This window comes from Pseudophryne corroboree, chromosome 10 (genome assembly GCF_028390025.1).
Source record: "Pseudophryne corroboree isolate aPseCor3 chromosome 10, aPseCor3.hap2, whole genome shotgun sequence".
Classification (NCBI taxonomy): Eukaryota; Metazoa; Chordata; class Amphibia; order Anura; family Myobatrachidae; genus Pseudophryne; species Pseudophryne corroboree.
The window spans coordinates 30,605,113-30,629,698 of NC_086453.1; the positions used below are offsets into that span (position 1 = coordinate 30,605,113).

At 47.7% G+C, this 24,586-nt stretch overlaps 1 protein-coding gene across 4 annotated transcripts in view; it reads right to left on the reverse strand.

The window, feature by feature from the left end:
* Window positions 1-306: 306 nt before the first annotated feature.
* The window catches only part of CTU1 (cytosolic thiouridylase subunit 1), a 47,634-nt gene continuing 23,354 nt past the window's right edge, over window positions 307-24,586 (reverse strand). For all 4 annotated transcript variants that reach the window (XM_063942262.1, XM_063942264.1, XM_063942263.1 and 1 more), the window contains 2 exons: window positions 10,517-11,022; window positions 307-1,554 (listed from right to left, as the gene is read on the reverse strand). In XM_063942262.1, coding sequence (XP_063798332.1) covers window positions 1,025-1,554; window positions 10,517-11,012 — 1,026 coding nt within the window. In that variant the 5' untranslated portion in view covers window positions 11,013-11,022 and the 3' untranslated portion in view covers window positions 307-1,024. The remainder of the gene's footprint in view (window positions 1,555-10,516; window positions 11,023-24,586) is intronic.

The window sequence follows — 24,586 nt, forward strand, 5'->3', positions numbered from 1 at the left end:
GACACTGTTCATCCAATGGAGTGAAACCGCCAACATGGCCTACATCAAATACCTTTTAGATTCAGGTGGATCATGTATTTTTTTTTTAAAAATAAAAAAATTGGAGATAGTTTACCTACTGTATATGTTAAAAAAAAATAAAAAAAATAACAATTGTTTCCTGTAACTCATTTTCATAAAGAAAATTGAAGAAACAGTTTTATGCAAACGTCCCGTCTTAATGTCACTGACATTTAAAGAAAATAATGCAACTTAAAAAGAAAAATATACATATCTGCTTTTCAAAATCAGGCAAGTTCTCCGCCATTTAGTATATTAAATATTTTTATTCTTAATATTAAGAAGAAAGAAAAAAAAAAAAAGTATATACATAAAATATTGCTTAAGTGGGAGGGGGGGGGGATCAATTTCTCCCCACACCTGTATCCCTATAGTTCACTGACCCTGACAATCAAAGAACAGATGTTGATTCTGATTTTCCTGGACTTAAAGATCTACCATGAAAAAATAAAAAAAAATGAAATTAAAATTTACAAAGATATTTTTGAAAATGACATATTTGCAGTAAAGTTACTAGCTTCATTTCATTTCCCCCCTGACAGATCTTGTGTAATAAGGCACAATAACAGCCAGAACATATCAAGCTGGATATTACAGGCAGGAAACAAAAGGAGAAAAAATTAAATTAAAATTGAAAATACAAGCAGTAAATATGAAAACAAATCTTGCTTTGGCGAATTGCCCTCTAATGTGTACGTGTGTCCGCAACACACGGGAAGGCCGTTATTTTATGCGCTGAGCCAATATGAGAATGCAGCCTATCAGTACATTAGGAGCCAGTGACCTCATTGAGGTACGAGACACTTAGCAACCCATGTCTCAGTGATGTCACTAGTTCCTAGCGGATATGGACTTAGCCCACAAATCCACTCATTCCAGCCACTGAAGGTGACCGTACAGTCACTATGAAGCCCTAAAGTATAAGCCGATGTGTGCAACACGGGGTGGTTCTTCTCTTTGGTCATCAGAAATCCACAGCCTTCAGCTTACGCGTTTCCGCGTCACTCAGCGGTTCCTGTGCCAGGAGCTTATGGTGAAGTTTATGGTGCTTGCCGATGCCCAGTTTGGGCAGGCCACGGTTCAGTCCCTCCAGGAGGACGCAAGCCTTGCAAAGCCCCTGGCTGGAAATGTACCCACAGCGGGTGCAGGTCCCCTGGACGGGCATCCGTACGTCCTCCTTCACCGACAGGTTCTCCCCCGAGTGGATGATGTCCATGATGGCGCTAGGCCGTAAAGCCTCTAGATCTTTTAGGAAAGCACGGGCGTGCCCTCGGTAAGCATTGGGTGAATATATGCACTCGGTGGAAAAATAGTCCAGCTTCTTGAAGTAAGCGTAAAGTACAATCTCCTTCTCGTAGGCGTATTTCAGGGGTTTGCATCTGGGGATGGCACCTTCGCTGCCGGTAGTGATGGCCGTGCAGCGCCGTAACCGCGCAATGTCCCCTCGGAGAAAATTCATCAGCACAGTCTCCGCTATGTCGTCCGCGTTATGGCCTGTGATGGCAGAAGAGGTGGAACGGTTACACACAGAGGAAGATTATGTATAGGTTTACCATACTATCCCTTTAAACCGGGACACTCATGGATTACACAGGTTCTGTGGCTGATGAAACCAGGTGAAAGGCAGGGTTGAAGTCAGCCAGCCACAGAACATGTATAATTCATTAGAGTCCTGGTTTAAAGGGGTAGTATGGTACGCCTAATTATGCAACACAACATATCACCCACTTTGGGCCACTGACAAAATTATGTAGTCTGATAACTTAAAGTGACTTTACAAACATGTAATCTTATCCACATATGTATAGAAAACAGTCTGTTCCTGGATGGTAATTTTGTATGGGTCAAAAGAATTGGGACTTAGCAAGATGTTATGGGAAGCCACCCTATTCGGGTATGCAAACACCCAGCTATAAATGTTGTATTGAAATGTTGCTCAGTCAGGTTACTTAACACATTGGAGAAAAACATTTTTTGATAGCACCTTTGCATTGGTGATGTATGGGACATAGGGGGTCATTCAGAGTTGATCGCTAGATGAATTTGTTCGCAGCGCAGCGATCAGGCTAAAAAACGGCAGTTCTGCACAAGCGTATGCAGCACAATGCGCACGCGCAACGTACGGGCACAACGAACGATGCAGTTTCGCACAGGGTCTAGCGATGCATTTCAGTCGCACTGGTTGCCGCAGAGTGATTGACATGAAGTGGGCGTTCCTGGGTGGCAACTGACCGTTTTCATGAAGTGTGCGGAAAAACGCAGGCGTGGCTGGGCAGGTTTGTGACGTCAAATCCGGAACTGAATAATCTGAAGTGATCGCAAGCGCTGAGTAGGTATTGAGCTACTCTGAAACTACACAAAAAATTTTTGCAGGCGCTCTGCGATACAACCGTTCACACTTCTGCTAAGCCAAAATACACTCCCAGTGGGCGGCGGCATAGCGTTTGCACGGCTGCTAAAACTAGCTAGCGAGCAACTCGGAATGACCCCCATAGACGCTGTAAGCAAGGTCTGTATATAGAGGGACACAGTGGAACCATACTTCCTGCAGCTAATAAGTGTGAAATGTAAACTATGGGACTGTGGACCTTGGCGATAGCCCAGGTACTGCCATTAGATTGTCACCAAATACATGTACAGATGTGTCCTCATACGCCATTAAGCTGCCCCAAACCGCCCTTCTCGGCATACTGATGCCAAGTCTTTATTCTGTTTGAATGTACGCCTTAGTCATAATGGAATGCATCAAAACCGCTTCAAGAGAATGCACTGATTAATGTGCGACTTTTGTACATCAGTGCGCACACGAGTCTGAACCCGTATACAAAGTGCTACGATGCAGCCGCCGTGACTTTTTTTTTCATGCCATCTTCCACTGTGCTTCATCTGCGAGTTTGTACATATTTAAAGCGAATTCCTGTGCTGTTAAAGTTGCAGCCCGGCGTCTCCAGTACAGATGGAGTGGTGTTTTGCTGCGTCTGCGGTGAAATTTAGATAAAAATGTAAAGAAAAAGTCGCTGCATTACACCGCTCGGGGCAAGGTGTCTCCCACATGGGTGTATTGAGGCTAGGGGTAAGAGGACACATCTGTAGGTCTACAGAAATATCCAAATACAAGAATCAGGGCACAAGGATTGATCCTGACCTCCGATTGCATATAGACATCCTGAAACCCAAACTGGGCTTCCTTTATGAGAACAAATCCTAAATTCCTTGGGCATCTCAGAACTAAAACCTACAATATTACAGCCTGTGTGTACGAAGTTTATGATAAACAGCTTTCCAAATCCACACCTGGTAAGCTAAAGCTTCTTGTGCCATGTTGCCAGATCTAGACAAGAAGTCTGTGGAGCACAAATAGTGAATGTACTTTGTCGCTTAGCCTTCAAAAGCTATTGAGATAAATTACCCAAACATCTGAACAGGCATCTTAACCCAACAGGGAGTCTGGCCACCTTATCTTCTCCCACAGAGCCCCAATTTCTGAGACAACCTACTCAAGTCACCTAAAAGTTCCACCTAGAATTTTTCAAAAAGTCTACAGAAAAAACCTAAAGGAAAGGCTGTATAAATATTCTAAGGATTGGACAGCTGTATGAGTTGTTCAACTTGAGAATCACGTACTATTAAGCCAGCACCTTATCTCCTCTACCAAGAAGTCTTTCATGGTGGGTTCTTCTCTAAAACGCTCACTACAACATGCAACTAGCCCAGTGATGGAAGTCATGTACCAGCCAAGAGCATGGCTGGACGGTATCCGGTCTTTAGGTCGACATGGTCTATAGGTCGACATGAGTTTTTTTACATTTATTTTTATTTTTTTTAGCTTTTTTTATACTTTACGATCCACGTGGACTACAATTGGGAACGGTAACCTGTCGCTCGCCATGTGAGGGGACACGTTGCACTAATTGGGGTTCCCGGTCACTTTAAGAAAAAAACTACACCAAAAAATAAGATTTTACTCACCGGTAAATCTATTTCTCGTAGTCCGTAGTGGATGCTGGGGACTCCGTAAGGACCATGGGGAATAGACGGGCCCCGCAGAAGACTGGGCACTCTAAGAAAGATTTAGTACTACTGGTGTGCACTGGCTCCTCCCTCTATGCCCCTCCTCCAGACCTCAGTTAAGGAAACTGTGCCTGGAAAAGCTGACATTACAAGGAAAGGATTTTGGAATCCAGGGTAAGACTCATACCAGCCACACCAATCACACCGTATAACTTGTGATAACATACCCAGTTAACAGTATGAACAACAACAGAGCATCAACCACGGATGCCAACATAACATAACCCTTTATTAGGCAATAACTATACTGTATACACGTATTGCAGAAAGTCCGCACTTGGGACGGGCGCCCAGCATCCACTACGGTAGTCTGCTTTGAAGCAGGAGCATCCAGCTTGTTGGATGCATACAGGATAAACAGCGAGTCAGTTTTCCTGACTCCAGCCGTTCTGGCTACATAAATCTTCAAAGCCCTGACTACCTCAAGCAACTTGGAATCCTCCAAGTCACGAGTAGCCGCAGGCACCACAATAGGTTGGTTCAAATGAAAAGATGACACCACCTTCGGCAGAAATTGCGGACGAGTCCGCAATTCTGCCCTGTCCATATGGAAAACCAGATAGGGGCTTTTACATGACAAAGCCGCCAATTCTGACACACGCCTAGCCGAAGCGAAGGCCAATAGCATGACAACTTTCCACGTGAGATACTTTAGCTCTACGGTCTTAAGTGGCTCAAACCAGTGAGATTTCAGGAAACTCAACACCACGTTAAGATCCCAAGGTGCCACTGGTGGCACAAAAGGGGGCTGAATATGCAGCACTCCCTTTACAAACGTCTGAACCTCAGGAAGTGAAGCCAGTTCCTTTTGAAAGAAAATGGATAGGGCCGAGATCTGGACCTTTATGGACCCTAATTTTAAGCCCATAGTCATTCCTGACTGTAGGAAGTGCAGGAACCGGCCCAGCTGGAATTCCTCTGTAGAGGCCTTCCTGGCCTCACACCAAGCAACATATTTCCGCCATATACAGTGATAATGTTTTGCCGTCACGTCCTTCGTAGCCTTAATCAGCGTAGGAATAACTTCATCCGGAATGCCTTTTTCCGCTAGGATCCGGCGTTCAACCGCCATGCCGTCAAACGCAGCCGCGGTAAGTCTTGGAACAGACAGGGCCCCTGTTGCAACAGGTCCTGTCTGAGAGGCAGAGGCCATGGGTCCTCTGTGAGCATTTCTTGCAGGTCCGGGTACCAAGTCCTTCTTGGCCAATCCAGAACAATGAGTATTGTTCTCGCTCCTCTTTTTCTTATGATTCTCAGCACCTTGGGTATGAGAGGAAGAGGAGGAAATACATAGACCGACTGGAACACCCACGGTGTCACTACTGCGTCCACAGCTCTTGCCTGAGGGTCCCTTGACCTGGCGCAATACCTTTTTAGCTTTTTGTTGAGGTGGGATGCCATCATGTCCACCTGTGGCAGTTCCCATCGATTTGTAATCTGCGTGAAGACTTCTTGATGAAGTCCCCACTCTCCCGGGTGGAGGTCGTGCCTGCTGAGGAAGTCTGCTTCCCAGTTGTCCACTCCCGGAATGAACACTGCCGACAGTGCTTGCACGTGATTCTCCGCCCAACGAAGAATCCTGGTGGCTTCCGCCATCGCCACCCTGCTTCTTGTGCCGCCCTGGCGGTTTACATGAGCCACCGCGGTGATGTTGTCTGACTGAATCAGCACCGGTTGGTTGCGAAGCAGAGGCTCCGCTTGACTCAGGGCGTTGTATATGGCCCTTAGTTCCAGGATATTTATGTGGAGACAAGCCTCCTGACTTAACCACAACCCTTGGAAGTTTCTTCCCTGAGTGACTGCCCCCCATCCTCGGAGGCTCGCATCCGTAGTCACCAGGACCCAGTCCTGTATGCCGAACCTGCGGCCCTCGAGAAGGTGAGCACTCTGCAGCCACCACAGAAGAGACACCCTGGCCCTGGGGGATAGGGTGATCAGTCGATGCATCTGAAGATGCGATCCGGACCACTTGTCCAACAGATCCCACTGAAAGATCCTCGCATGGAACCTGCCGAAGGGAATGGCTTCGTATGATGCCACCATCTTTCCCAGGACTCGCGTGCAGTGATGCACCGACACCTGTTTTGGTTTTAAGAGGTCTCTGACTAGAGTCACAAGCTCCTGAGCCTTCTCCGCCGGGAGAAACACCTTCTTCTGGTCTGTGTCCAGAATCATGCCCAGAAAGGGCAGACGCGTCGTAGGAATCAGCTGCGACTTTGGGATATTCAGAATCCAGCCGTGCTGTTGCAACACTTCCTGAGAGTGTGCTACGCTGATTAGCAACTGCTCTCTGGACCTCGCCTTTATGAGGAGATCGTCCAAGTATGGGATAATTGTGACTCCTTGCTTTCGAAGGAGCACCATCATTTCCGCCATTACCTTGGTAAATATTCTCGGTGCCGTGGACAGCCCAAACGGCAACGTCTGGAATTGGTAATGACAGTCCTGTTCCACAAATCTGAGGTACTCCTGATGAGGTGGATAAATGGGGACATGCAAGTAAGCATCCTTGATGTCCAGCGACACCATAAAATCCCCCTCTTCCAGGCTTGCAATGACCGCTCTGAGCGATTCCATTTTGAACTTGAATCTTTTCAGATAAATGTTCAGGGACTTTAAATTCAATATGAGTCGGACCGAACCGTCCGGTTTCGGTACCACAAACTTTGTGGAATAGTAACCACTTCCCTGTTGAAGGAGGGGAACCTTTACCACCACCTGCTGGAGATATAACTTGTGAATTGCTGCTAATACTACCTCCCTTTCCATGGGGGAAGCTGGCAGGGCCGATTTGAGGTAACGGTGAGGGGGCATCTCTTCAAAATCCAGCTTGTATCCCTGAGACACAATCTGTATAGCCCAGGGATCCACCTGTGAGCGAACCCACTGGTGGCTGAAATTTCGGAGACGCGCCCCCACCGCTCCTGGCTCCACCTGTGGAGCCCCAGCGTCATGCGGTGGATTTAGTGGAAGCCGGGGAGGACTTCTGTTCCTGGGAACTAGCTGTATGGTGCAGCTTTTTTCTTCTACCCCTGCCTCTGGCAAGAAAGGATGCACCTCTGACTTTCTTGCTTTTTTGTGATCGAAAGGACTGCATTTGGTAATACGGTGCTTTCTTAGGCTGTGAGGGAATATATGGCAAAAAATTTGACTTCCCAGCCGTAGCTGTGGAAACTAGGTCCGAGAGACCGTCCCCAAACAATTCCTCACCCTTGTAAGGTAAAACCTCCATGTACTTTTTAGAGTCGGCATCACCTGTCCATTGCCGAGTCCACAGGACCCTTCTGGCAGAAATTGACATTGCATTTATTCTACAGCCCAGTAGGCAAATGTCCCTCTGGGCATCCCTCATATATAGGACAGCGTCTTTAATATGCCCCAGGGTCAGTAAAATAGTATCCTTGTCCAAGGTATCCAGTTCCTCAGACAGATTATCTGTCCATGCTGCTACAGCACTACACATCCAGGCCGACGCAATTGCCGGCCTCAGTAGAGTACCTGAATGTGTATAAACAGACTTCAGTATATGTTCCTGCTTCCTATCCGCAGGATCCTTTAGGGAGGCCGTATCCTGTGACGGCAGGGCCACCTTCTTAGATAAGCGTGTCAGATCTTTGTCTACCCTAGGGGAGGATTCCCAGCGCATCCTGTCCGTTGGCGGGAAAGGGTACGCCATAAGTAACCTTTTGGAAATCAGCACTTTCCTATCAGGAGAATCCCACGCTTTTTCACATAACTCATTCAACTCATGTGAAGGGGGAAAGTCACCTCTTGCTTTTTCTCCCCAAACATATAAACCCTCTTGTCAGGGACAGGGTTTACCTCTGATATGTGCAATACATCCTTCATTGCTATAATCATGTAGCGGATGGCTTTAGCCATTTTAGGCTGCAATTTTGCATCATCGCCATCGACACAGGAGTCAGAATCCGTGTCGATATCTGTGTCAACAATTTGGGATAGTGGGCGCTTCTGAGACCCTGACGGCCTCTGCGCTGTAGGATCAGGCATGGGCTGAGACCCCGACTGTCCCAAGGTTTCAGCTTTATCCAACCTTTTATGTAAGGAGTTTACATTATCATTTAACACCTTCCACATATCCATCCAATCAGGTGTCGGCGCCGTCGGCGGAGACACGTCCTTTATCTGCACCTGCGCTGCCTCCACATAGCCCTCCTCGTCAAACATGTCGACACAAGCGTACCGACACACCACACATACACAGGGGATGCTCTATATGAGGACAGGACCCCCACAAGGCCTTTTGGAGAGACAGAGAGAGAGTATGCCAGCACACACCCCAGCGCTATATAACCCAGGAATTACACAGTAACTTAGTGTTTACCCAGTAGCTGCTGTATATATGATAAATGCACTAAATTTATTTGGCCCCCCCCCCTCTCTCTTTTTACCCTCTTTCTACCGTGAGTCTGCAGGGGAGAGCCTGGGGAGCTTCCTCTCAGCGGAGCTGTGGAGAGAAAATGGCGCTGGTGAGTGCTGAGGAATAAGCACCGCCCCCTCAGCGGTGGGCTTCTGTCCCGCGATTTTGTGTAAAAATAATGGCGGGGGCTCATGCATATTACAGTGCTCAGCTGTATATATGCTGCTTTTGCCAGGAGGTACTCAATTGCTGCCCAGGGCGCCCCCCCCCCCCCCTGCGCCCTGCACCCTACAGTGACCGGAGTGTGTGGGTTAGTGTGGGAGCAATGGCGCACAGCTGCAGTGCTGTGCGCTACCTCATATGAAGACAGGAGTCTTCTGCCGCCAATTTTGACGTCTTCTTGCTTCACCTGCCGGCTTCGGTCTTCTGGCTCTGCGAGGGGGACGGCGGCGCAGCTACGGGAACGGACGACCAAGGTTAAGTTCCTGTGTTCGATCCCTCTGGAGCTAATGGTGTCCAGTAGCCTAAGAAGCGCAACCTAGCCGCAGTTAGTAGGTTTGCTTCTCTCCCCTCAGTCCCACGTAGCAGAGAGTCTGTTGCCAGCAGAAGCTCTCTGAAAATAAAAAACCTAACAAATACTTTCTTAATAGCAAGCTCAGGAGAGCTCACTAAAATGCACCCAGCTCCTTCCGGGCACAGATTCTAACTGAGGTCTGGAGGAGGGGCATAGAGGGAGGAGCCAGTGCACACCAGTAGTACTATATCTTTCTTAGAGTGCCCAGTCTCCTGCGGAGCCCGTCTAATTCCCCATGGTCCTTACGGAGTCCCCAGCATCCACTAGAACGTTAGAGAAAAAGGTAAAAAACACATGTCGACCTTGTCCATGTCAACCTATTTCAGGTGTCAACCTAGTCACTGTCGACCAATAGTGGTCGACCTAGTTACGGTCTATGCAAAGATCCACACCTGGCTGGACTGGAAGCTGAAAGCAGTTCACAGTGGAGATCCAGCTAAGATTACAACCCCCATAAATTCATGGGGAAGGGGTTTAACAGTTTTTCGGGAGCCCATAGGTAGTAGGTAACCCGATGTGAGCTATTCAATACTTCCTGAAGTGGCAAGCAGAAATCTGTGAAAATTCAGGCTTTTGGGGGCCCGAACTGCTGTTTCGGTAATGCACCCAATAATTTGCATGGGATTAGCCATATTAAGTGTCTAAACCCTGTGGTGGGGAACGTCAGACCCGTGGGCCATATAAGGCCCGCATAGCCACTTCACCCGGGCCGGTGGCTCACCTAACCCAGGGAGATGCCAGTCGCCCGCTGATATTTTGTTACCAGCGAGTGCCCGGCTTCTGCCCCTCAGTGCCAGCTGGAGGCAGAAGCTCACTCCTGAGCTCCGGCTTCCGGCTCAGGCAGTGTGCGGCGCTATGGGAGAGACGTCATGACGTTTCTCCCATAGTTCCGAGGAGCGAGCGGCCAGGCGGAGGGCAGTTGTCCAGAAGCAGGAGTGGGGATGGTGAGTATTGTGGAGTTGGTTTTTTGTGTGTGTGTAAAGCGGCGCTAATAGGGGGCATTATCTACAGGGGGTATAACTACTGTGGGCATATCTACAGAGGGGAAAACCTACTGAGGGCATATCTCCAGGGGGCATATCTACAGAGGGGAAAACCTACTGGGAGGCATAATTACTGGGGGCACGGTAATTATTAAGTTGACCATTTTTGTATGGCCCCCGAAGGATTTTATAAATATCAAAATGGCCCTTGGTAGAAAAAAAAGGTTCCCCACCCCTGGTCTAAACCCTGGTGCATTTGAGCTTGACAAACGTGATAAGTAATGAAAATCCAAGGCACTCGCAGAATAACTCAATGTCGCCCATCAGGTGCCCATTACTTAAGATGCGCCAAAAAATAAATAAAATTCCTCCCATAAAAGTAAGGATAACCCTGTGGAGACCATGGACCTCGAAGAAGAAAGTAGAATAAAATTAAATGTTATAAACCTGTGCAGATTTTGTCGACTCCTAGCATCATAGCGCCCCGGTCCAGAGCTTGCCTTCTGAATACCCCGCAAAACGTGCAATTGTTCTTCAGTCCCACTTGCTTGACAATCTGGTCCATGGTCCACCCATACAGCTCTTGATAAGACACAATTTTCAGGGGCAGCTCGTACTGCTGCTGGTTCCTTTTTACCGTCTCCAAGGAATCATCTCGGTATCCCGAAATCCCTTCATCTACAGACACCAGGATGAGCTCCAGACCGTAGGAGTAGCGCTCATTCAGCACTTTTAAGACGTGAGCGAGCACGGTGGAGTCCTTTCCGCCCGAGGCTCCGATGCCCACCTTCTCGCCCGGCTGGAAGAGCTTGGCAGACACAATGGTATGGTGGACTTCCTCTTCAAAAGCTTGGAAGAAGCAAGCCTTGCATACGGAGTGACCGGTTTTGGGTCTCCGCAGGACTGCGCGCTGGGCATCACAGCTGGTGCAATTTACAGGCATGGCGGCAGATCTGTAATACAGAGGGAAGCACGTCAACAAGCTACCAATTAGAACGCCCAATGACACCAGTAGACATGGATATTATAAGCAGGGTTGAGGGGGGGGGAAGTAAAAACAAAATTTAACACCTTTTTTTCATTAATGTTTTAATGAGGAAAAAAATAAGATTTTACTCACCGGTAAATCTGTTTCTCATAGTCCGTAGTGTATGCTGGGAACTCCGTAAGGACCATGGGGAATAGCGGGCTCCGCAGGAGACTGGGCACTCTAAAGAAAGCTTTAGTACTATCTGGTGTGCACTGGCTCCTCCCTCTATGCCCCTCCTCCAGACCTCAGTTAAGGAAACTGTGCCCGGAAGAGCAGACATTATAAGGAAAGGATTTTGGAATCCTGGGTAAGACTCATACCAGCCACACCAATCACACCGTATAACTTGTGATACACTTATCCTGTCAACAGTATGAACAACAACAGGGCATCAACAATGGATGCCAACATAACATAACCCATTATTAAGCAATAACTATGTGCACGTATTGCAAAAAGTCTGCACTAGGGACGGGCGCCCAGCATCCACTACGGACTATGAGAAATAGATTTATCGGTGAGTAAAATCTTATTTTCTCTAACGTCCTAGTGGATGCTGGGAACTCCGTAAGGACCATGGGGATTATACCAAAGCTCCCAAACGGGCGGGAGAGTGCGGATGACTCTGCAACACCGAATGGGCAAACTCAAGGTCCTCCTCAGCCAGGGTATCAAACTTGTAGAATTTTGCAAATGTGTTTGAACCCGACCAAGTAGCAGCTCGGCAAAGCTGTAAAGCCGAGACCCCTCGGGCAGCCGCCCAAGAAGAGCCCACCTTCCTTGTGGAATGGGCTTTCACTGATTTTGGATGCGGCAATCCAGCCGCAGAATGAGCCTGCTGAATCATGTTACAGATCCAGCGGGCAACGGTTTGCTTTGAAGCAGGAGCCCCCAACTTGTTGGGGGCATATAGGATAAACAGCGAGTCAGTTTTCCTGACTCCAGCCGTTCTGGCTACATAAATCTTCAAAGCCCTGACTACATCTAGTAACCTGGAATCCTCCAAGTCACGAGTAGCCGCAGGCACCACAATAGGTTGGTTCAAATGAAAAGAGGACACCACCTTTGGCAGAAATTGGGGACGAGTCCGCAATTCTGCCCTGTCCATATGAAAAACCAGATAGGGGCTTTTACATGACAAAGCCGCCAATTCTGACACACGCCTAGCCGAAGCTAAGGCCAATAGCATGACCACCTTCCACGTGAAATACTTTAGCTCCACGGTCTTAAGTGGTTCAAACCAGTGGGATTTTAGGAAACCCAACACCACGTTGAGATCCCAAGGTGCCACTGGTGGCACAAAAGGGGGCTGAATATGCAGCACTCCCTTAACAAACGTCTGAACTTCAGGAAGAGACGCCAGTTCCTTTTGAAAGAAAATGGATAGGGCCGAAATCTGGACCTTTATGGATCCCAACTTCAAGCCCATAGTCACTCCAGACTGTAGAAAGTGCAGAAATCTGCCCAGTTGGAATTCCTCTGTAGGGGCCTTCCTGGCCTCCCACCAAGCAACATATTTTCGCCATATGCGGTGATAATGCTTTGCTGTCACGTCCTTCCTAGCCTTTATCAGCGTAGGAATAACTTTCTCCGGAATGCCTTTTTCCGCTAGGATCCGGCGTTCAACCGCCATGCCGTCAAACGCAGCCGCGGTAAGTCTTGGAACAGGCAGGGCCCCTGTTGCAACAGGTCCTGTCTGAGAGGCAGAGTCCATGGGTCCTCTGTGAGCATTTCTTGCAGTTCCGGGTACCAAGGCCTTCTTGGCCAATCCGGAACAATGAGTATTGTTCTCACTCCTCTTCTTCTTACGATTCTCAGCACCTTGGGTATGAGAGGAAGAGGAGGAAACACATAGACCGACTGGAACACCCACGGTGTTACCAGGACGTCCACAGCTATCGCCTGAGGGTCTCTTGACCTGGCGCAATACCGTTGTAGCTTTTTGTTGAGACGGGACGCCATCATGTCTACCTGTGGCAGTTCCCATCGATTTGTAATCTGAATGAAGACTTCGTGATGAAGTCCCCACTCTCCCGGGTGAAGGTCGTGCCTGCTGAGGAAGTCTGCTTCCCAGTTGTCCACCACCGGAATGAACACTGCTGACAGTGCTTGCACGTGATACTCCGCCCACCGAAGAATCCTGGTGGCTTCCGCCATCGTGACTCTGCTTCTTGTGCCGCCCTGGCAGTTTACATGAGCGACCGCGGTGATGTTGTCTGACTGAATCAGCACCGGTCGGTTGCGAAGCAGGGGCTCCGCTTGACTCAGGGCGTTGAATATGGCCCTTAGTTCCAGGATATTTATGTGCAGACAAGCCTCCTGACTTAACCACAACCCTTGGAAGTTTCTTCCCTGAGTGACTGCCCCCCATCCTCGGAGGCTCGCATCCGTAGTCACCAGGACCCAGTCCTGTATGCCGAACCTGCGGCCCTCGAGAAGGTGAGCACTCTGCAGCCACCACAGAAGAGACACCCTGGCCCTCGGGGACAGGGTGATCAGCCGATGCATCTGAAGATGCGATCCGGACCATTTGTCCAACAGATCCCATTGAAAGATCCTCGCATGGAACCTGCCGAAGGGAATGGCTTCGTACGATGCCACCATCTTTCCCAGGACTCGCGTGCAGTGATGCACCGACACCTGTTTCGGTTTTAAGAGGTCTCTGACTAGAGTCACAAGCTCTTGAGCCTTCTCCGTCGGGAGAAACACCTTCTTCTGGTCTGTGTCCAGAATCATGCCCAGAAAGGGCAGACGCGTCGTAGGAATCAGCTGCGACTTTGGGATATTCAGAATCCAGCCATGCTGTTGCAACACTTCCTGAGAGTGTGCTACGCTGATCTGCAACTGCTCCCTTGACCTCGCCTTTATGAGGAGATAGTCCAAGTATGGGATAACTGTGACTCCTTGTTTTCTCAGGATCACCATCATTTCTGCTATTACCTTGGTAAATATTCTCGGTGCCGTGGAGAGCCCAAACGGCAACGTCTGGAATTGGTAATGACAGTCCTGACCACAAATCTGAGGTACTCCCGATGAGGCGGATAAATGGGGACATGCAAGTAAGCATCCTTGATGTCCAGAGACACCATAAAATCCCCCTCTTCCAGGCTTGCAATGACCGCTCTGAGCGATTCCATTTTGAACTTGAATCTTTTCAGATAAATGTTCAGGGACTTTAAATTTAATATAGGTCTGACCGAACCGTCCGGTTTCGGTACCACAAACATTGTGGAATAGTATCCCTTTCCCTGTTGAAGAAGGGGAACCTTTACCACCACCTGCTGGAGAAATAGCTTGTGAATTGCCGCTACCACTACTTCCCTTTCTATGGGGGAAGCTGGCAGGGCCGATTTTTGGTAACGTTGAGGGGGCATCACCTCGAATTCCAGCTTGTATCCCTGAGACACAATCTGTATAGCCCAGGGATCCACCTGTGAGCGAACCCACTGGTGGCTGAAATGTCGGAGACGCGCCCCCACCGCTCCTGGCTCCTCCCGTGGAGCCCCAGCGTCATGCGGTGGATTTAGTGGAAGCCGGGGAGGACTTCTGTTCCTGGGAACTAGCTGTAAGGTGCAGCTTTTTTCCTCTACCCCTGCCTCTAGCAAGAAAGGAAGCACCTCTGACCTTCTTGCTTCTTTGTGCGCGAAAGGACTGCATTTGGTAATACGGTGCTTTCTTAGGTTGTGAGGAAATATATGGCAAAAAGTTTGACTTCCCAGCAGTAGCTGTGGAAACCAGGTCCGAGAGACCGTCCCCAAACAATTCCTCACCCTTGTAAGGTAACACCTCCATGTGTTTTTTGGAGTCGGCATCACCTGTCCACTGCCGAGTCCACAGAACCCTCCTGGCAGAAATTGACATTGCATTAATTCTAGAGCCCAGTAGGCAAATGTCCCTCTGGGCATCCCTCATATATAGGACAGTGTCTTTTATATGCCCCAGGGTCAGCATAATGGTATCCCTGTCCAAGGTATCCATTTCCTCAGACAGATTATCTGTCCACGCTGCTACAGCACTACACATCCACGCCGACGCAATTGCCGGCCTCAGTAGAGTCCCTAAATGTGTATAAACAGATTTCAGGATACTTTCCTGCTTTCTATCTGCAGGATCCTTTAGGGTGGCCGTATCCTGCGACGGCAGGGCCACCTTCTTAGATAAGCGTGTGAGAGCTTTATCTACCCTAGGGGAGGATTCCCAGCGTACACTGTCCTCTGGCGGGAAAGGGTACGCCATAAGTAACCTTTTGGAAATCAGGACTTTCTTATCGGGGGAATCCCACGCTCTTTCACATAACTCATGTGAAGGGGGAAAAGTCACCTCTTGCTTTTTCTCCCCATACATATAAACCCTCTTGTCAGGGACAGGGTTTACCTCTGATATGTGTAAAACATCCTTCATCGCTATAATCATGTAGCGTGTAGCTTTTGTCATTTTCGGTTGCAATTTTGCATCATTGTCGTCGACACTGGAGTCAGAATCCGTGTCGACATCTGTGTCAACCATTTTGGATAGTGGACGCTTTTGAGACCCTGAGGGCCTCTGCGCTGTAGGATCAGGCATGGGTTGAGACCCTGACTGGCCCGAGGTATCAGCTTTATCCAACCTTTTATGTAAGGAGTTTACATTATCATTTAACACCTTCCACATATCCATCCAATCAGGTGTCGGCACCGTCGGCGGCGACACGTCAGTCAACTGCACTTGCTCTGCCTCCACATAGCCCTCTTCGTCAAACATGTCGACACACGCGTACCGACACACCACACACACAGGGGAAGCTCTAAATGAGGACAGGACCCCCACAAGGCCTTTTGGAGAGACAGAGAGAGAGTATGCCAGCACACACCCCAGCGCTATATAACCCAGGGATTACACAGTACTTTAGTGTTTACCCAGTAGCTGCTGTATTATGATTAATGCGCCTAAATTTATGTGCCCCCCCTCTCTTTTTCACCCTTCTACCGTCATTCTGCAGGGGAGAGCCTGGGGAGCTTCCTCTCAGCAAAGCTGTGGCAGGAAAATGGCGCTGGTGAGTGCTGAGGACGAAGGCCCCGCCCCCTCAGCGGCGGGCTTCTGTCCCGCGATTTTCTCTAAAATAAATGGCGGGGGCTCATACATATAACAGTGTTCCACTGTCTATATGCAGTTTTCGCCAGGAGGTATCAATTGCTGCCCAGGGCGCCCCCCCCTGCGCCCTGCAGTGACCGGAGTGTGTGGGTTAGTGTGGGCGCAATGGCGCACAGCTGCAGTGCTGTGCGCTACCTCATGTGAAGACAGGAGTCTTCTGCCGCCGATTTCGATGTCTTCTCCGCTTCTGCCGGCTTCTGTCTTCTGGCTCTGCGAGGGGGACGGCGGCGCGGTTCCGGGAACGGACGACAAGGTCAGGTCCTGTGTTCGATCCCTCTGGAGCTAATGGTGTCCAGTAGCCTAAGAAGCGCAACCTAGCCGCAGTTAGTAGGTTTGCTTCTCTCCCCTCAGTCCCACGTAGCAGAGAGTCTGTTGCCAGCAGAAGCTCTCTGAAAATAAAAAAACCTAACTAAAATACTTTCTTATTAGCAAGCTCAGGAGAGCTCCCTAAAAGCACCCAGCTCTGTCCGGGCACAGATTCTAACTGAGGTCTGGAGGAGGGGCATAGAGGGAGGAGCCAGTGCACACCAGATAGTACTAAATCTTTCTTTAGAGTGCCCAGTCTCCTGCGGAGCCCGCTATTCCCCATGGTCCTTACGGAGTTCCCAGCATCCACTAGGACGTCAGAGAAAAATGAATCCTGCTTATTATATGAATATTGTGAAACATTGTTATATATTAGAGACCTTCATTAACCATGTTTTAAAGATTTCTTACATTAACAATCCAACGTTATCAGGCTTTGATATGATTTATTTTAAATCTTTCAATAGAACCATTTATCTGAATATATGTAGATAGACTAAACATATTAAAAACATACAAAGTACACTCATGACATCTCAATAGAACTGAAGGTTTTGGATTGAAATAAACATGAAGGATATTAAACCATGAGGTTTTCCTTTGTGGATCGACTATTTAATATGTTGGAGTTGTTTACCCTTTAAGATTGAGAATGTTAGCTGTGGTTTTCTCCTGTCCTATAGGATTGTTAGGGGAAGAGTTTGTAGAGTCTTAGCTGATGTTAGGCATATTTCATACATCTCTTTAGTACTTATCCACCCTCCCTATTTCTCTGTTGTGTGTGGTGTAAACCAGCCAACATTGATTATAAGTTGTATTACCAGTCCTATTCACCCCAATACAACTCATCCGGATACGAGCTGTGATGTTATGGACACACATTTCTGGAGCTATAGTTCAACTTTCAGAACTTTGATTTACATTATTTGTTGGTTTGATTTTTGTCCCTGAATCTAAAATACAAGATTCAAAATTCAGAAGTTTACAAGTGAAACAACAAATGGGAAGATGTTTGCCATGGTAAGAATTATCATTAACAGACTGAGTGTAAGTTATTGTCCTCTTTCCCCATTTTAGGCTCTGAATGGACTACAGACAGAAACACAAAAAAATCTGGTGTGCATGGAGAAAATCTCCCCCCATCACAGATGCATCTGGAGTATTCAGTTCTATGCACCACTGAAACGTCAGCATATGCTACTGGTAGCGGGGAAACATTACAACCTCAAGATTAAATTCTGTGCACTTGGGATGGAATTCTATTTACTGAGCTCACAAATACTGTGGGCGGACTGACGTAGGCTTCAGATGGCCAAGTGTAAGGTATCTTTAAGAAATAACTGGACCTGCTCCAAATCTCTTTGTGTAATGTGTTATCTGGAGTCAGGCCAGAAAGAGTTTATCTTACTTTTACCTGTCACCCAAGATGGCTCCCAATTTACAGCGTACTGCGCATTCTTCCCAATCAGTAACAGCCGCATCATTTTACTCTCAAATAGATATGGACAGACCCTAGTCACCAGCATGATCTTAAGAGAATTGTAATAATTTCTATATAGACATAGGGCACTACAGCTCCAACATGACCTGACCGTAATAAATCTATTACACCCCCAACATGACCCGACTGCTGGACATGACCATAATACATCTATTATACCCTATAAAGACACAGGACACTACAACCCCAACATGACCTGACCACTAACCATGACCATAATACATCTATTACACCCTATACAGACATAGGACACTACACCCCAACATGACCTGACCACGGGCCATGACCTTAATACATCTATTACACCCTATACAGACATAGGATACAACACCCCAACATGACCTGACCACTGGACATGACCATAATACATCTATTACACTCTATACAGACATTGGACACTACACCCCAACATGACCTGACCATAATAAATCTATTACACCCTATACATACATAAGATACAACACCCCAACATGACCTGACCACTGACCATGACTATAATACATCTATTACACCCTATGCAGACATAGGACACTACACCCCCAACATGACCTGACCACTGACCATGACCATAATACATCTATTACACCCTATACAGACATAGGACACTACACCCCCAACATGACCTGACCACTGGCCGTGACCATAATACATCTATTACACACTACACAGACATACTGGAGGACACTACACCCCCAACATGACCTGACCACTGGACATGACCATAATACATCTATTACACACTATACAGACATAGGACACTACACCCCCAACATGACCTGACCACTGACCATGACCATAATACATCTATTACACCCTATACAGACATAGGACACTACACCCCAACATGACCTGACCACTTTACATGACCATAAAACACAATTGATTCACATTATTATGACCACCAGTTAATAGCTAGTAACAGCTTCGGAGCCCCATGCGCAGCAGTCGCTTTAGACACACGTCTGGAAGCCTCCAGGCTCATTGTGATGGGGAGCAGCTCCACTGTAGCGCGTCGGTCAGCCCTCACGCACCTTCGTAGCAGACATTCACCTCTCACATCAATGGCATGTGATGCTCTCCAATTACCATGTTGGTTATCGGCAACGGTACCATTTGTCCAGTCACGATACACCTTCACCGCAGCAGCATGCGGACAGGTCACAAACTGCGCTGTGTCAGAAATACCGCCACCCTTGGTCCCAAAGCCGATAATCAGCTCTTTTTGCAACTCTGATAAAATCGCTTCCTTTAACCATGACTGCAACGAGTGATATGTGCGCAGACGGCCTATCACACACCTTATATACCCACGAAGCCAGCGGAACGTTCTTCATGGCCTATGTGCTGCAGATATCAGGTGGTCATAATAATGTGACTCGACCGTGTACATCTATTACACTCTGGGGGTAATTCAGAGTTTATCGCAGCAGCAAATTTGAAAGCAGTTGGGCAAAACCATGTGCAGTGCAGGGAAGGGGGGGGGGGGAGATGTAACATGTGCACTGAGAGTTAGATTTGGGTGGGTTATAGTGTTTTTGTGCAGGGTAAATACTGGCTGCTTTATTTTTACACTGCAATTTCGATTTCAGTTTGAACACACCCCACCCAAATCTAACTCTCTCTGCGCATGTTATATCTGCCCCACCTGCAGTGCACATGGTTTTGCCCAACTGCTAACAAATTTGCTGCTGCGATCAGGTCTGAATTACCCCCATTATACAGACATACAGTAGGATACCCAAACATGACCTGACCACTGACCATGACTATAATACATCTATTACACCCTATACAGACATAGGACACTACACCCCCAACATGACCTGACCACTGGCCATGACCATACTACATCTATTACACCCTATACAGACATAGGACACTACACCCCCAACATGACATGACCACTGGCCATGACCATACTACATTTATTACACCCTATACAGACATAGGACACTACACCCACAACATGACATGACTGCTGGACATGACCATAATACATCTATTACACCAGGGCAGGCCAAACCGGTCCTCGAGATCTACCAACAGTTCATGTTTTCCAGGCCTCCTGGAAATCTGTAGAATTATCAGTTAGGAATGAATGTAGCACATCTTAATTAGTAATGACTACACCTGTGCACTAGCTAGGTGGTCTGGAAAATGTGAACTGTTGGTAGGTCTCGAGGACTGGTTTGGACAGCTCTGTATTACACCCTATACAGACATAGGACACTACACCCCCAACATGACCTGACCACTGGCCCTGAACATAATACATCTATTACACCCTATACAGACATAGAACATTACACCCCAACATGACCTGACCACTGGGCATGACCATAATACATCTATTACACTCTATACAGACATAGGACACTACACCCTCAACATGACCTGACCACTGGACATGACCATAATACATCTATTACACCCTATACAGACATAGGGCATTACACCCCCAACATGACCTGACCACTGACCATGACCATAATTCCTCTTTTACATCCTATACAGACATAGGACACTACACCCCAACATGACCTGACCATTGGGCATGACCATAATACATCTATTACACTCTATACAGACATAGGACACTACACCCCAACATGACCTGACCACTGGCCATGACCTTAATACATCTATTACACTCTATACAGACATAGGACACTACACCCCCAACATGACCTGACCACTGGCCCTGACCATAATACATCTGTTACACCCTATACAGACATAGGACACTACACCCCCAACATGACCTGACCACTGGCCATGACCATAATACATCTATTACACTCTATACAGACATAGGACACTACACCCTCAACATGACCTGACCACTGGACATGACCATAATACATCTATTACACCCTATACAGACATAGGGCATTACACCCCCAACATGACCTGACCACTGACCATGACCATAATTCCTCTTTTACATCCTATACAGACATAGGACACTACACCCCAACATGACCTGACCATTGGGCATGACCATAATACATCTATTACACTCTATACAGACATAGGACACTACACCCCAACATGACCTGACCACTGGCCATGACCTTAATACATCTATTACACTCTATACAGACATAGGACACTACACCCCCAACATGACCTGACCACTGACCATGACCATAATACATCTATTACACCCTATACAGACATAGGACACTACACCCCCAACATGACCTGACCACTGGCCCTGACCATAATACATCTGTTACACCCTATACAGACATAGGACACTACACCCCCAACATGACCTGACCACTGGACATGACCATAATACATCTATTACACTCTATACAGACATAGGACACTACACCCCAACATGACCTGACCATAATAAATCTATTACACCCTATACATACATAAGATACAACACCCCAACATGACCTGACCACTGGCCATGACCATAATACATCTATTATACCCTATACAGACATAGGACACTACACCCCAACATGACCTGACCATAATAAATCTATTACACCCTATACATACATAAGATACAACACCCCAACATGACCTGACCACGGGCCATGACCTTAATACATCTATTACACTCTATACATACATAGGACACTACACCCCAACATGACCTGACCACTTTACATGACCATAATACATCTATTACACCCTATACAGACATAGGACACTACACCCACAACATGACATGACTGCTGGACATGACCATAATACATCTATTACACCAGGGCAGGCCAAACCGGTCCTCGAGATCTACCAACAGTTCATGTTTTCCAGGCCTCCTGGAAATCTGTAGAATTATCAGTTAGGAATGAATGTAGCACATCTTAATTAGTAATGACTACACCTGTGCACTAGCTAGGTGGTCTGGAAAATGTGAACTGTTGGTAGGTCTCGAGGACTGGTTTGGACAGCTCTGTATTACACCCTATACAGACATAGGACACTACACCCCCAACATGACCTGACCACTGGCCCTGAACATAATACATCTATTACACCCTATACAGACATAGAACATTACACCCCAACATGACCTGACCACTGGGCATGACCATAATACATCTATTACACTCTATACAGACATAGGACACTACACCCTCAACATGACCTGACCACTGGACATGACCATAATACATCTATTACACCCTATACAGACATAGGGCATTACACCCCCAACATGACCTGACCACTGACCATGACCATAATTCCTCTTTTACATCCTATACAGACATAGGACACTACACCCCAACATGACCTGACCATTGGGCATGACCATAATACATCTATTACACTCTATACAGACATAGGACACTACACCCTCAACATGACCTGACCACTGACCATGACCATAATACATCTATTACACCCTATACAGACATAGGGCACTACACCCCCAACATGACCTGACCACTGGACATGACCATAATACATCTATTACACCCTATACAGACATAGGGCACTACACCCCCAACATGACCTGACCGCTGGCCATGACTATAATACATCTATTACACTCTATACAGACATAGCACACTACACCCTCAACATGACCTGACCACTGGACATGACCATAATTCCTCTATTACATCCTATACATACATAGGAAACTACACCCCCAACATGACCTGACCGCTGGCCATGACCATAATACATCTTTCTCTAACGTCCTAGTGGATGCTGGGGACTCCGTAAGGACCATGGGGAATAGACGGGCTCCGCAGGAGACAGGGCACTTTAAGAAAGAAATTGGATACTGGTGTGCACTGGCTCCTCCCTCTATGTCCCTCCTCCAGACCTTAGTTTGAATCTGTGCCCGGACGAGCTGGGTGCTACTTAGTGAGCTCTCCTGAGCTTGCTAAAAAGAAAGTATTTTGTCAGGTTTTTTTATTTTCAGAGAGATCTGCTGGCAACAGACTCTCTGCTACGTGGGACTGAGGGTAGAGAAGCAGCCCTACTCACTGAAGATAGGTCCTGCTTCTTAGGCTACTGGACACCATTAGCTCCAGAGGGATCGTAAACAGGAACGCACCTTGGTCGTCCGATCCCGGAGCCGCGCCGCCGTCCCCCTCGCAGAGCCAGAAGACAGAAGCCGGCGTGAGAAGCAAGAAGACTTCAAAATCGGCAGCAGAAGACTCCAGTCTTCATATGAGGTAGCGCACAGCACTGCAGCTGTGCGCCATTGCTCCCACACTAAACCCACACACTCCGGTCACTGTAGGGTGCAGGGTGCAGGGGGGGGGGGGGGGGGGCCCTGGGCAGCATATATACAGTTGGGCACTGTATATATGCTGAGCCCCCGCCATTATTTTACACACAAAACGCGGGACAGAAGCCCGCCGCTGAGGGGGCGGGGCTTCTTCCTCAGCACTCACCAGCGCCATTTTCTCTCCACAGCTCCGCTGAGAGGAAGCTCCCCAGGCTCTCCCCTGCAGAATCACGGTAGAAAGAGGGTAAAAAGAGAGGGGGGGGGGGAACATAAATTTGGCGCAAAAACAATATATACAGCAGCTACTGGGTTAACACTAAGTTACTGTGTGATTCCTGGGTCATATAGCGCTGGGGTGTGTGCTGGCATACTCTCTGTCTCTCCAAAAGGCCTTGTGGGGGAACGGTCTTCAAATAGAGCATCCCCTGTGTGTGTCGGTACGCTTGTGTCGGCATGTTTGACGAGGAAGGCTATGTGGAAACAGAGCGGGTACAAATGAATGTGGGGTCGCCGCAGACACCCGATTGGATGGATATGTGGAAGGTTTTAAATGATAATGTTACTTCCTTGCATAAAAGGATGGATAAAGCTGAAGCCTTGGGACAGTCAGGGTCTCAACCCATGCCTGATCCTACATCGCAGAGGCCGTCAGGGTCTCAGAAGCGCCCACTATCCCAAATTGTTGACACAGATATCGACACAGATTCTGACTCCAGTGTCGATGGCGATGATGCAAAGTTGCAGCCTAAAATGGCTAAAGACATCCGTTACATGATTATAGCAATGAAAGATGTGTTGCACATCACAGAGGAAACCCCAGTCCCTGACAAGAGGGTTTATATGTATGGGGAGAAAAGGCAAGAGGTGACCTTTCCCCCTTCACAGAGTTAAATGAGTTATGTGAAAAAGCTTGGGAATCTCCAGATAGAAAACTGCAGATTTCCAAACGGATGCTTATGGCGTATCCTTTCCCGCCAACGGACAGGTTGCGCTGGGAATCCTCCCCGAGGGTAGATAAAGCTTTAACACGCTTATCCAAAAGGGTAGCCCTGCCGTCACAGGATACGGCCACCCTTAAAAATGCTGCGGATAGAAAGCAGAAGGGTATCCTGAAGTCCATTTATACACATTCAGGTACCTTACTACGGCCGGCGATTGCGTCGGCCTGGATGTGTAGTGCTGCAGCAGCGTGGACAGATACCTTATCTGAGGAACTTGATACCTTGGACAAGGATACTATATTACTAACCCTGGGGCATATAAAAGAAGCTGTCCTATATATGAGAGATGCTCAAAGAGACATTAGCCTACTGGGCTCTAGAATAAATGCAATGTCGA